We start from the raw sequence: 14,750 nt of genomic DNA, 5'->3' as shown, positions 1-14,750 counted from the left end.
CGCGCGCGCTCTTACGCAATCAAGCATTACAATGTGATTACAATTACAATATGATTATAATTATGTTAGATTGTGTCCCCCCAGTATCCATCGTGATCCGGTGACTTTACATAGCTTGTTTTGTCAGTTATGTGACTGAGAAAACTACAAAGGACTCATTATTCCACTGGTGTAGTAGAACATCCGTCATGCACCTCTCTGTAGTGCAAATTCTAGAACGGCGTGTGCCAGGGAGGAGGGAGCATAACTAAACATGTATTGTTGTGTGCTGCTGTACTGTATCTCTGAGGTCCCCACCAACCTCAGCTCCGAATCTCACCATATAACATCCTTAGTTAGCTGTGCCAGACAGTAACTACTTGGCTCATTTCCCAATCAACTTCTGATACAAGTCTTGCCAAGTCTGCTTGCTCATCCACTTTTAATGACTTTATGTAATTCGGGCTCATTAATAAAATATGTAAAATCATTTGGGGGAGGTCAGACCTGATGCAGTGTGTTTGCCGGGGGGGGGTCTAATGATAACGGGGTGGCAGAGCTCTGCAGCTGTACACCCCCAGGCAGCACCGCCGTCCTCCTGCATGACATTCATTATTTAGAAAAGATCTTCTCCAGCGACGACTTCAACTCCTAATATTTGCCTGTTTGAGGGGTTTTTCGCGAGGCGTCTCGCAACGTCGGGTGGAATACCACCTGGTTTCAAAGGCCACACACCGAAATGCTCAGTGACAGAACAATTGTGCTATTTACAAAGCAGTGCCCTTTAAGTGAGATGACCTTTTGTGAACACAACGACAGGCAAATAAAATGTTGCAGGGTGTGAACAATACCTAATTAATCTAGTTAACCTTCAACAGGCTTCGATATTAACCTGTTGGCCCATCAGCCAATGAGCACGAGCATTACCTCATTAACTCCCCTTGATGAAATCAAAAGCTCAGCAATAGATTATGTCAATATAGCCGGCGTTCAGGGGATCATATCAATAGTTGACTATTGTCACCCCCCCCCCCCCCCCCTCCCCATTGTCGCTGCAGCTTCCTGTGGTGGAGATGTGAGAGATTCTGGTGGTATTATCCTGTCTCCTGGATCCCCGGAACTCTACCCCAACTCTCTCAACTGCACCTGGACTGTAGAAGTTAGCCACGGGAAAGGTAGGAACACACCACCCTCTACTCAGCTCTGATATGAATGAATGAATGAATGAATGAATGAATGAATGGTCTTTATTGTCATTGCTATAGTACAGGTACCAAACAACGACATTTAGGAGGGGTGGCTCCCCTGGTGCTAGGAAAGAAAAAAAAAGAAAAAAAAAAGAAAAGAAAAAAAAGACAAGAAGGGAAGGAGCTGGTTTACATAAATAAAGGCTATGTACACTATCCACTATACTATACTGTACAGATAGACGACTAGGGTTGTCATATTGCACATAGTGTTATTGCACATTCATTTAAAGTGTCGCAGTTTGCAGGCTTGAAATGTATAACAAAATGTATAATCTCACCATATAACATCCTTAGTTAGCTGTGCCAGACAGTAACTACTTGGCTCATTTCCCAATCAACTTCTGATACAAGTCTTGCCAAGTCTGCTTGCAGTTTGCAGGCTTGAAATGTACATATTTGTGCCTCAGCACTACACCTGATTTTTGATATTCACAAATCTTAACATAAAGAAGTTTAAAATACATTAATAAAGTAGTTTTATTGGACACAAAGTGGAAATTACAAAACCATATGATTTAAGGTTTGTTATGTTAAGGTTTCTTATGTAGGTGTTCTTATTGATGTGAGCTACCGTTCCAATTATGCCTTTGTGACGTTTTGGTTATGGCAACTCACCTGATGTGTATCCTCTACTAAGGTGTCCAGTTCACATTCCACTCCTTCCACCTGGAGGATCACCATGACTACCTACTGATCACAGAGAACGGGAGCTTCACCCAGCCTCTGGCCCGACTCACCGGCTCTGAACGCCCGGCCCAGGTCAACGCCGGGCTCTACGGCAACTTCAAGGCTCAGCTCCGTTTCATCTCGGACTTCTCCATATCATTTCAGGGATTCAACATCTCATTTTCAGGTAAAAAAAAAAGGAGAGAATGAGAGATTTCCCACGTTCATCGATAGGATCAAAAGTGCTAAGCCCTCTAATGCAGGAGCAAAGTAACATGTAAGGAGCAATTTGCCTGGTAGGATGAGAACAGGCTTTAGATGAACTATTCTCCCAGGATAGATCATTCTGATCCAGCGAGGTCAAGTATTAGGTGTCTGACAGCGATGCTAGTGATCGTGGTGGAGGGCGTGTAAGATGAATATCTTGAGGAAGGACTTCTCTACTGAGCGCGGGGAAGGGGAGAGGGAGGGGAGAGGGAGGGATGGAGGGGGAGAGGGAGAAAGAAAGAGAGTTGGCTTTTTATAACAGCCTGCCTTAATGTTTGCCTGGTGCGCAGCAATGAATATTCATGAAAAATATCTGATTGTGTGCTGTAATTAACGCCTATAGATTGCCGATTATGATTCCTCTTTTGACCTTCTACAACCTTTGATCAGATTGACTAGGCTGGGTAATGTCTCCCCCATCTCTTCAGAGTTGAATAAGCATTATGTTTTCATGGGACTCCATCCCTCCATGTGACATGTGGCTATTTTGGGTTCCTCAGAGTACAATCTGGAGCCCTGCGAGGACCCTGGAACACCCAGATTTGGCTGGCACACAGGCGACAGCTTTGGCATTGGGGACACTCTCGCTTTCTCCTGCAACACAGGGTACCGCCTACAGGGGGCGAGAGAGATTGTGTGCCTGGGAGGTGGTCGCCGGATGTGGAGTGCCCCTCTGCCAAGGTGTGTGGGTACGTGGTCAGCTGCTTTCATTTGCTTATTGGGTCTCTGTGTGTTTTGGTACTGTATCAGTGATATACCGTGTGTTGTACTGTGAGTCTTGTCTTTCCAGGCATTGATCCGTAAGCTAACTGTAGTTGAGGAGAGGCTTGGAAACAAAAGCAAATATTGTATTCCTGACCTGAAGCGACTTATCATTGTGAATGATTCATGAAGGTTGAAGGAATCAATGCTTTTGTAATGAAAAGTTTGGTTTAGCACTGTACACATCAAAGACGGTGTACTGTATATATACATCTATATATCTCAGTGTCCTCCTTTTTCAGTCTGCATTTTGCTGTTGGCTTTTACTGCTGAGATGATTCAGAGCAAAAGATTTCGTTCTGCATTTTAACAAAAAGAATATCTGTAGAGCTTTATTTTGGGATACGGTTTGAAAGTAAGCATCTTAGGAATCAAAGCTACAGGATAGGGATTTGAGATGTGTAGTCAGTCTTGGAGATGTTTTTTTTATTTTTTTTACTGCTTTTTATATATTAATTATGATGCTGTTGCATCAGAGGCAGAGATCTTTTTTTAACAAATCATTTAATGAGTTATGGATTCTATGTACTGTCTGTTGTCATTAGACCTTGAGCACTTTCAATGTGATATACGTGGTTATGAAATGAGTTCTTGTTATGACACCTTGTGTATCTTATTTTCTTCTAGCTGAGTGTGGCTCAACAGTCTCGGACAATGAAGGGGTTTTGTTGTCGCCAAACTACCCGATGAACTACGACAATAGCCATGAGTGTGTCTATAGCATCCAGGTACAGGCAGGCAAGGGCATTAACATCTCGGCCAGTACATTCCAACTCGCACAAGGTGACATTCTCAAGGTAAAACCACCGCTGCTTTCTTTTTTAGAATGTTCATCCACATTGTATATCCATAGATACATATCTGAAGCCAAAAATAACATGATTTGATAACGATTTTGACCCATTTTCAGACATTTGTTCAGCACCCTTTGTTTAGCACCTTTTCATACAAACACATTGTAGCTGTGCTGTACATGTACAAATGTCTGATGTCGTTCATCCCTGCAGGTGTACGATGGGAAGGACATAGCAGCAGCAGTGCTTGGCACCTACACAGGCTCCTCGATGCTGGGCCTATCGCTCACCACCACCTCCAACCAGCTGTGGCTGGAGTTCTACTCAGACCACGAGGCTACGGCAGGAGGCTTCAGAATGATTTACTCCAGTGAGTAACCTTTATTTCTCCTGTGTGTTTAAAGTAATGATTTTCATAAGCACAGTGTGGGGGCCCCTGTAGTAGAAAATGCCTTTTGTGCAATAATTGTGTCTGTAGCTTCTACTGTATCTTGTTAAAAGTTTAGAAATAGCAGGAGAAATGTGTGTTGTGGGGGTTTCTGAGTGGGTTGCTGTAGGATAGACAGTAGGATAGAGTGCATACCTAATTGGCCGTACTGTTACTAGTGTTGTTGGTAAATGTTTTTTATTTTCAATAATTCAATTTTCAATTTCTACCTCTCCATGTGTCTTACCCTAAAGAAAGCTTCTTACTAAGAAGTGTCTTAGAGCCCCGCGGTGGTGTAGCGGTCTACGCACTGGCCGCTAGTGCATGCTGCCCACCGGGGCCGGGGTTCGTATCCCGGCTCGCCAGATCCAGATATGGCCGAGGCACACGGGAAGCGGCATATTGGCCGGCCGCTTCCGAGGGCGGTATAGGAGTATTTCTGGACTAGGATCCGTCGCGCAACACCGCCCCCTGGGCGCCGGAATAACGGTACTGGGCTCGAGGAGCCAGTCAGCCTAGTCTGCCTGGCGCCCTCCTCTGGGACTGCCGGCCACGGGGTCGTGCGGCGGATCCTATGCAATAGGCAGGGGATAATTGGATGCTAAGTTGGGTTAAATTGACTACCAAATTGGGTGAAAAAGGGATAAAATCTGGAAAAAAAAATAAATAAAAAAAATAAGAAGTGTCTTAGCAAGACGTGATACATTATTTACAGTAGCTACTTCAAACAATGCAATACAGGTGGGGACTGCTACCTCATACCAAGTCACGGTGACCGGATTAATTTAAAAGAAATTAGATATGATAATACTCCATAAATAACATTAGTCAAGAGTAGAATAGATTCAACTTTATTGTCATTGCAGAGTACAAGTACCAGACAACGAAATGCAGTATATTATATTGCTGGGTAGGTAATTATTACTATACCATATAACAAAGTAATATCCAAGGACATCAGATGAACAATGCACTGAAAAAAAGTATAGTGTAACCAAGGTTTAATAGCATTTATCAAGACAGGAGCGTTTTCTTTTGTTGATATATCCCTTTAGTCATTTGAGCTGAGATGAATACATGTACCTCAATGTGGGATTTGACTGATACGCGTGCACCCGAGAGGGTACCGAGACGTGGTTCACTTAAATCTTTTCTGAACATGAAATCTGATCATGTTTTCATGGCTCTTAGACCAAAGTGCGGAGGTAATTTTCTAAATGTAGGCAGTAACAGTTGTAATTTATCGTAGGCATGACACTTGTAATACTGCCATAACATCTGGCATGGGCTTGGGGACTGCTGGGAGTGAATCATATAAATCTGCTCTGCCCGGTTTATGTACCATTTGCTGCTGCTGCCGCATAGCAGGACAGCTTCTTCATTTACCACCAGGATAGAGGAGCGAGACAAAAGCCATGGTCAAGATCAAGCCCAATTTAAGAATTATTGGAACGTTCCTCTATTGACGCAGTGTATTTATTTTTTCATTCTTATGAGGTGCCATACCATCCCTCAATCCTGGTAAATGTTCACACTCAATTGAGCACTTAATTGGTCAAGTCTAATTGTGCTCTCTGTCCAAGAAGACTCTTTTACTGCCAAGTAGTATAATGGGACTTTAAGCTCAATCCTCACCTGTGCTCAACCGGAAATTAATTCCACACCACAATCAATAAGTCTTTACAATGCAGAGGAATTAGAATATCTCTTTATGTTGCATTATGGCTTTTTTCCAATGAGAAGACTTACTAGTTTAAAAATGCTGATGTGTAGTTTTCTGTATTTGTGTATGTGTGTGTGTGTGTGTGTGTGTGTGTGTGTGTATGTGCGTGAGCGAGAGTGTGTGTGTGTGTGTGTGTGTGTGTGTGTGTGCGTGTGTGCGTGTGCGTGTGCGTGTGTGTGTGTGTGTGAGTGTGAGTGTGTGTGTGTGTGCGTGTGTGTGTGTGTGTGTGTGTGAATAAGCCTGTGTACACATGTTTACAGTCTCTTGGAGTACAATACAACCTGTTTTCACTCTGTTTTCCGCTCCCAGGTTTTGAACTCTCCCACTGCGAGGATCCAGGAGTGCCGCAGTTTGGTTTCAAAGTCAGCGACCAGGGTCACCATGCTGGCAGTGCCATCACGTATGGGTGTGACCAAGGGTACACTTTGCACGGCAGTGGCATACTGAAGTGCATGACCGGCGAGAGAAGGGCATGGGACAACCATCTCCCCTCATGCATAGGTAATCCTTCTCTCTCTGTCTCTGGCAGCTGCTATTAATATGCAGTCCAAGCCCACAGTCAACATTGCCATGCTCAGTGTTAATCCTAAGGATTTAGTCCTACATGATTTCCACTTAATTGGACTGTGTTAGAAAAAAAGCGCACTGCTTTTCATTTCACAAGAGAATACAAATGGCTCTCAGGTTTAGTTATGAATAAATGTTCTTGGCGCTACGTAGTGTTTGTGTCAAATTACAGCGTCGTCTTCAAGTGATCTGGAGGAGCAGTGACCTTCCATATTCTTTTTAAAATTGTTATTATTGTTATTTGTAGTATTATTTGTCATTCTTTGGAATTTGTCTCTGTATTGATGCTTTTTCTTTGTTACGAGTAGACGGGTAATCAGTCAGAGATATACAGCCCATAGATACTGGAAAGATAACACTTTCAAATTCAATGCATGCAGTGCCAGGAGGAGAACATAATAAAGCTATTACTTGCAATTTGCTTGAATCCAGTAGGTGTTGTAGAGCTGTGTCTCTCAGATGCCTAGCCGTGATGATGGATTATAGTAAAGATTGATTTATAAATTCTGGACGTGCGCAGAATTGCTTAATAAAATGGCATTATGTATTTCTTTAGTAATAGGTTCAGTGTTGTCCTACTGATTCAGTGGAGGCTGGTGGAGGTAGAACTCTGTGGACAGGGCTCATTGTATATACTTATGTTTGCAAACAGTGCAGTGTATTGATTAATTGTTAAACAGTGATGGATTATAGATGGAATGATCATCATATCGATACTGAGTCTCATTATTTTCTGGTTTGAATAGCGAGTGGAGGGTTCCAACAGCTCAAGTATGTTTACGGTCCACGGTGGAGGAGATGCTCGCTGCTATGATGATATCTGCTATGGTCCGCTGAAGCCGGGTTGTAATGTAATTTTCTCATTAATTAATTGGGGAGTGTTTGTGATATCGTTAGTTACATGAGTTACCGGAGAATATACACTCACTATTAGGAACACTATACTCGTTTTGGGTAGGGCCTCCCTTTGCTCTGAAAACAGACTCAATTCTTTGTGGCATTGATTGCACAAGGAAACATTTCGGAAACATTCCTTTGAGATTCTGGTCCATGATGACATGATTGCAGATCATGCAAATCCTGACGATTTTCCAGGTGCTCTTTCAAGCTGTGAATCTCCCGTTCTACCACATCGCCATGGTGTTCTATTGGATTCAGATCAGTTGACTGGGAAGGCCACTGAAGAACACTGAACTCATTGTCATGTTCATGAAACCAGTTTGAGACGACTTTTGCTTTGTGACATGGTTCATTATCATGCTGGAAGTAGCCATTAGAAGATGGGTACATTGTGGCCATGAAAGGATGCACATGGTCAGCAACAATACTCAAATAGGCTGTGGCATTCCAGCCATGATTGGTTGGTATTAACTGGCAATCAAAGTGTGCCAAGAAAACATTCCATACACCATTACACCACCTCCACCAGCTTGGCCTGTTGACACAAGGCAGGTTGGGTCCATGAATTCATGCTGTTGGCACCAAATTCTGACCTCAGCAGAAATCGAGATTCATCAGACCAGGCTACATTTTTCCACTTTTCAACTATCCAGTTCTGGTGAGCCTGTGCCCACTGCAGCCTCAGCTTTCTGTTCTTGGCTGACAGAAGTGGAACCTGAAGTGTCCTTCTGCTGTTGTAGCCCATCCGCCTCAAGTTTCGACATGTTGTGCATTCTGAGATGCCTTTCTGCTCACCACAATTGTACAGAGTGGTTATCTGAGTTACAGTTACAGAGTTACGTCTCTCTGTCAGCTCAAGCCAGTCTGGCCATTCTCTGCCATCCTGTGGACCACGTATATATATATATATATATATATATATATATATATATATATATAAAATATCTACTAAAAATAAACTACTATAAACTACTCAAACATAGCAGCAGCGCTGAAAAATGTGCTTTGAAAAAAGACAGCGCTATAAATACTTTTGGCCCGCCACTGTCTCGTCTATGTGTGTGAAACACTGGTGTATGTGGTAACAGATTCAGGTGTCATTTATGTGCGGCTGTCTCCTTCCCCCAGTGCTGGACCAAGCCTTGTGTATCTTTTATGGACAGTCTTTGAAAGTTAATTGATGGTGCCATTAATAGGGGTATGCTTAGGGAAGACTAGTTTTGCATTCTTAAGGGTTTAAGTATCTTGGCCACTGTTGCCATTCCCTAACAAGGTAAAAGAGGGAGAGAAGAGGTGTGCTTAGGGGAGGAATTTAACTGCTATCTATTTGTATTCATTTCCACATTCAGTTTTTGCATTTGTGCAATGAAGAGCCGTTTATACATTATGGGGTGGCTGTGACTCAGGAGGTAGAGCCGGCGTCTAATGATTGCAAGGTCGGTGGTTCGATCCCTGGCTGGCCACATGTCAAGGTGTCCTTGGGCAAGACACTGAACCCCACATTGCTCCCAATGAGCAGGCCAGCGCCTTGCATGGTGGCTTGCTGCCATTGGTGTGTAAATGTGTGTGTGAATGGGTGAATTCTGCGCATTGTAAAGCACTTTGTAATAAGGTGCTATATAAGTGCATTCCATTTACATACAGTACAGACATCTCAATGGCTCTTGTGGACACTGCTTGTGCAGTATTCTCTGTATGTTGATAGTGTATTTCCCTCTCTGCTGCTGTTTTCATAGTGTTTGTTGTCAAGGTTATGTTTACCTGTTTGTGGTCCATGTGCAGCGGAATGTGGAGGCAGCTTCAAAGGTGAATCGACTGGGCGCATCCTGTCACCGGGGTATCCCTTCCCTTACGACAACAACCTGCGATGTGCCTGGACCATCACCGTCAACTCTGGCAACATTGTCAGGTACTTCACATCCGGAAAGACATGTAATCATATGAATACATACATACAAATATCTATCATATGAATACAAAATGATATGAATACAAATGATACAATCATATGAATACAAAACATATATTCAGAATGTGTTCATTTCGAAGTGCATATAGTATACAGCCATCAACCATCAAGTGACGGTAAATTTAAGTCATGGACTTACTTATTTCCATGGTGGTACTGTAGATTGAAGGAATAATTTCTAATCAGATATGTGCTAATATCTAGCCTCCAGTTCCTGGCGTTTGACACCGAGGCATCCCATGACATCCTGAAGGTGTGGGACGGCCCCCCGGAGAATGAGATGGCCCTGAGGGAGCTGAGCGGCTCCCTGCTGCCCGAGGGCATCCACAGCACCCTCAACGTGGTCACCATCCAGTTCGAGACTGACTTCTACATTACCAAGTCTGGCTTCGCTATCGACTTCTCAAGTGAGTCTTTGTACAACACAGCATTTTGTTCTTCCGCTGTTCTTGATCTGAAATTGTTCTGTCAATATTTGGTACGTTGGGAGCTGGCAATCCATCGAAGGCTTAAACCTGTGTTTCCTAATCCACTGTTTGGACACACTCTGGGTTTGCACGTTTTTTACCGAATCCGTTGCATTGCAATATTTTGGCTTGACTAGTGAGTGTGTCATTGATTTTCAACAATGTTGAAATGTATTTGCATTTGGTTTTATTTAATCTTTATTTAACCAGGAGGTCCCTTGAGATTAAAATCTCTTTTTCGAGGGAGACCTGGCCAAGAAAGCACAACAGTACAGATACAAATTACACAATTGGTGAATAAAACATAATAAATAACAGTCAAGACATAACTAACAGACAAGAGACTTGTTCCCTCTTTCATCAGCTGCTGTCACATTTATACAGTTACTATTTCAGTATATCAGTTTCTTTCTCGACCTGTTTTTGACACTGAGCCACTTCAGTATATTGAACTTTGTATAAAGCCATTTCTCCTGGGTGTGTGTTGACAGGCTCCGTGGCGACAGCCTGCAGAGATCCTGGGATGCCCATGAATGGGAGTCGTAATGGAGAGGGGAGAGAACCAGGCGACACTGTGACCTTTACATGTGATCCAGGATATGAACTGCAGGGGGAGAGCAAAATCACATGTATTCAAGTGGACAATAGATATTTTTGGCAGCCCAGCCCCCCAAGCTGCATTGGTGAGACTTTACATTAAATGTTTTGCTAGGAATATAGTACTGTGTGTCTCCAACAGGGTTGTGGTTGATTCTATTTCAATTCTTTAAAAAAAAAAGAAGCTTCTCATTTTCAGTATTGAGAAATCATTGAAGATAAATGCCCAATTTTGTCATTCGTATATACTTCCTGAGCTGACTTAATTGAAAATGAATTGACCCCATAAACAACCAATGTGATGAGCAGGGATGAGGCTCCACCATAAAGACATTGTTGTTCATTAAAATGCTGTTTTAAAAATGCAGCTCCATGTGGGGGAAACGTGACCGGCTCAACTGGATTCATCCTGTCACCAAACTTCCCACACCCCTACCCTCACAGCAAGGACTGTGATTGGCTCATAGCTGTTCACTCAGACTATGTCATATCACTGGCATTCATCAGGTAAGGTGTAGAATTGGATTGTTATATTCATAGTCCCGGTCACGCTGTCAAAATAGTGATTTTCTTTTAAATATTTTTGTATAGTGATTCGTTCTTTTCTTTTTTCTTTTTTACACATTCTTCACAGACTTCTGGAGGCTGATGGGGGGAGAGAGAAGGCCTCATTGTAATGCATGGCGTGGTGTCCATTCCTGATTCCATTCCATGCATTTCAATCAGCCCGTCCTGTGACGTCTCTCTTCACAGGCCTCCCCTGCTCCACCTGACTGTTAGAGCTATCACAAACCGTGCCCTCCTATGGGGACGCAAAACAAGGAAGAAGTTATGATTTGAAATTGCTGTTGTCTTGATTTGACTAAAAGTTAATTATCTCGAAGCTATTTATATTTTTGTCATAAGCCAAGCTCATTAGTTTGAAAACAACAGCATCCCTCTCGCTGCGGAATGTGATTTGATAGCGTACAATAATAAGAAATGTCTTTTCACAGTACATGTACTTACATTGCCATTGCCTTTTGGGAGAATCGCTGCCACTACAATGTTGCAACAATTCAATCTCTTCTCACCTCTTGGGGGGGACTTTTTCATTTTGGCGTTCTTTGTCTGAAGTGCAAGAGGCTTAGATGACTCACTATGGCTGTGCAAATTCCCAATTTGTAAAACCCAAAATGCTTTTGAAATCTCTCACTCACGTCACAGCTTGAAGCATTGCTGACACAATTTTAACAATTTATGTGGATTTGTTTTCTTTTCACAGTTTCAGTATCGAGCCCAACTATGATTTCCTGTATATATATGATGGGATGGATAGCAACAGCCACCTCATTGGTAGTTTTCAAGACAGCAAACTCCCAGAGAAAATTGAGAGCACATCCAACTTCATGCATCTGGCCTTCCGCAGTGATGGCTCAGTGAGCTACACAGGCTTTCATTTGGAATATAAAGGTAGGGGAGAGATTATCCTTAAACTCTTTAAGTGTGTGCTTTATAATGTAGCTGCATGTCAGAATTTGTATTCTGATACATGTTTTTCAAAGCTTTCCCTGCTTTGAATTGCAACTGTGAGAAAAGACTCACTTGGCCTCATTTGCTTTGTATAAGGGGCAGGAATCATCTATTTTGTAATGCAAATATAACTTTATTAATCCAGCTTTCTTTCCTGATCAAACATTCCTACTCATTATATTGTCACAGAATTCTGTCCCAATTAGAGATCTTTCTTCCTTGACATTTATCCATTGTAAATACTTTGTTTACCGCGCAGCTAAGCTACGGGAGGCTTGCTTTGATCCGGGCAGTGTGATGAATGGGACCAGATTAGGGAACGACTACAAGTTGGGATCCATGGTGACATTCCACTGTGAGGCCGGCTACCTGTTACAGGGACACTCCACTCTGACTTGTATTATGGGCAACAGCAAGAGACCGGAGTGGGACCGAGCTAAGCCCAGCTGTCAAGGTGAAGCAGCTATCCATCACTTATAGCACAATAACACAGCCCAACAACAGTGTTGGCTTGTTTAACCTGAGGGGAAGCAACAGTGTCAGTTTGAACACGGCCGAGAGGAAGGTTTATTCAATTCTGTTCAATTGACTTAGAGTGCCTTCCGAAAGTATTTAGACCGCTTCACTGTTTCCATATTTTGTTGTGTTATAGACTCAATTTAAAATGGAATAGATTCCTTAAAAAGATTTGCCATCATTTTTGCCATCGGCAGAAATACCTCACATGTACATAAGTATTCAGACCCACTCACACTCTTAACATTGACTAAAAAGCTAAAATGTCATCAACAAATCAATCACACACAAGTTGAATTGAGTCCATCTTAGGGTCTCTGATTTGCATAGGAATCAGTTACTGTAGATGCCATGAACACATATAGTGCATCTTCACAGATGGTCTCGACTCGATTCCCTCTCGCAGTATAGCCACATATGATTCATTACATGGCTTGTGCTTTTTAAACAACTCAACTTGGATTTATCTCATCACCCTCAGCTCTTTTTTCCAGCCGAGCTGGTGACGGATGCATTGTATCCCACGTGGACGTTGAGCAGCTGGTGACAGCTTCCCACTGACAAAATGAGTCTGTGTTTGTTTACACTCCTCTCTCGCTACCCACCTGCTGAGTCAGTCCAGGAGGTCTGAGGTTCTGTATTAAACGCCTCTCACAACAACTTAAGATATGAGTTGAGTTGGTCCTGCAGGTGTTAACCTTCTGTACTGTATGGACTCAAGTAGTCACTTATAGTCTATCACAACGACTCAGTGAAAAGTGTGAAATTAAAAGCGCAATAAACATGAAGAGGAAGCTCCATAAATGGGGACCGGTTGTCATGTAAATATTGCCAAGGTAATCTGGAAGAGTGGGTTTGATTTTGTTTTGCATTGAGTGGAGTTACAGTATATCTCGCCCATATTTGGACATGGTATAGACAGTATGCTGGACTTAAATGAATCACCTTCCATCCTTTGTTTGAAAAAAATTCCCAGATGTTTCTCTTAAATGTAAAATCTTCTGTAGACTCTCCACAACAAATATTAGTCAGCAGTCTGTTTATTTTGCTTACCTATGCAATTTTGCCAGTTAGGATGGATTTGCTGATTCGTTTTACTGCTGTATTTCCCTAGGTATTGTAACCTGGATGTCATTTTGATTTCTGTTTTGCTTTCTCAGCCCCATGTGGAGGTCGGTCCACCGGATCAGAGGGGACCGTGCTGTCTCCAAACTACCCACATAATTATACCAAGGGTCAAACTTGTGTCTATGACATCTTTGTCCCTGGGGACTTTGGTAAGCATTCCATACACACACCGTCTATGGTTTTTCACCGTCGTGCCTGAACAGCAGACGAGGTGTCTCAGCTGTAGCTGTAGATAACGACATCGCGGTGTGAAACAGATTTGTTTGTGTTTCCTCCAGAGGAGGTGGATTTAAAAGGAACAGAAGCTCCTTCGCCACAGTGCAGTGTGTTAGAATCCAACTTCAAAAGAGCAAACCAGAAAATACTTGATATTCCTATAGGACCTTGAGAGTGGTGTAGTTTAATAATAGGATGTTATTGATATTTCCAGATTTACTCCCACATAATGTTGTCAGGTCAATGTGAATCTATTTCTGGTCTGTTTTATCCAAATATTAAATCTGCAAGAAATCTTGGAAGTTCCACAGACCTATTTTCTGCCAGGTGATAGGTGTATTCTAAATACCATTATAAAACGGATGGGTGAAATCAAGCAATCTGATTGGTTCATAGCCGTGGTATATTGAGCGTATACCACAGCTACGATTAGTCTTCGCGTCGGGCCGAACAACGACACTTAGCTGTGATATAATAAGCATATACCACGGCCTGTCGTGAGCTATTGCTTAATTATACAGTACAGTATATACACTATACAGTACACACATGTCCCCCACGGGAAGTCCTGTATTTCCCCACTGACATCTCTGTTGCAGCGAGATGCGAGGTATGTCAAAGCATGACAGCTGTCGTCAGAACAATGAGAGCCAAAGCAGAATCAGGGTAATAATCACAAACAATGATTTTGTTTAAATGAAAAACACAAAGGTCAAACATAAAATGCAGCAAGGAATAAATAGAGCGAACAAACACACTTTCAGTTTACACAGTGCATGATGCAGTAATACATAATTCACCAGTACAGCAGTGTACTCTATCTATACGATGATGCACTCCTCTTCCATGGAAATATTCCATTTGAAGCCGTGAAGTGATATATTTTCTCAGAGGGTTGGGGATTTTTCTCCAGAGCTCCACACTTACGACACTTAATCTGCAGTTTGATAAGCTTGCTTGACAGTTAAGATTCTCTACTGCCATCTTCCACTACTCAGGAAGTTAAACAA

General features: G+C 42.5%; 1 protein-coding gene across 1 annotated transcript in view; it reads left to right on the top strand.

Annotated features, from left to right (window-relative positions):
- Nucleotides 1-14,750, top strand: part of LOC308166452 (CUB and sushi domain-containing protein 3-like) — a gene marked incomplete at both ends in the record, with an annotated part of 120,500 nt that overhangs the window by 49,280 nt on the left and 56,470 nt on the right. The window contains 13 exons of the mRNA XM_080540763.1: nucleotides 1,038-1,154; nucleotides 1,867-2,082; nucleotides 2,663-2,851; nucleotides 3,552-3,721; nucleotides 3,932-4,088; nucleotides 6,178-6,369; nucleotides 9,118-9,244; nucleotides 9,509-9,711; nucleotides 10,263-10,454; nucleotides 10,737-10,875; nucleotides 11,633-11,820; nucleotides 12,140-12,334; nucleotides 13,557-13,673. Of these exons, the coding sequence (XP_080396889.1) occupies nucleotides 1,038-1,154; nucleotides 1,867-2,082; nucleotides 2,663-2,851; nucleotides 3,552-3,721; nucleotides 3,932-4,088; nucleotides 6,178-6,369; nucleotides 9,118-9,244; nucleotides 9,509-9,711; nucleotides 10,263-10,454; nucleotides 10,737-10,875; nucleotides 11,633-11,820; nucleotides 12,140-12,334; nucleotides 13,557-13,673 (2,202 nt within the window). The remainder of the gene's footprint in view (nucleotides 1-1,037; nucleotides 1,155-1,866; nucleotides 2,083-2,662; nucleotides 2,852-3,551; nucleotides 3,722-3,931; nucleotides 4,089-6,177; nucleotides 6,370-9,117; nucleotides 9,245-9,508; nucleotides 9,712-10,262; nucleotides 10,455-10,736; nucleotides 10,876-11,632; nucleotides 11,821-12,139; nucleotides 12,335-13,556; nucleotides 13,674-14,750) is intronic.

Source organism: Nansenia antarctica, assembly GCF_963989245.1.
Source record: "Nansenia antarctica genome assembly, chromosome: 10".
In the NCBI taxonomy this organism is placed as follows: Eukaryota; Metazoa; Chordata; class Actinopteri; order Argentiniformes; family Microstomatidae; genus Nansenia; species Nansenia antarctica.
This window is presented reverse-complemented; position numbering and strand designations above follow the sequence as displayed.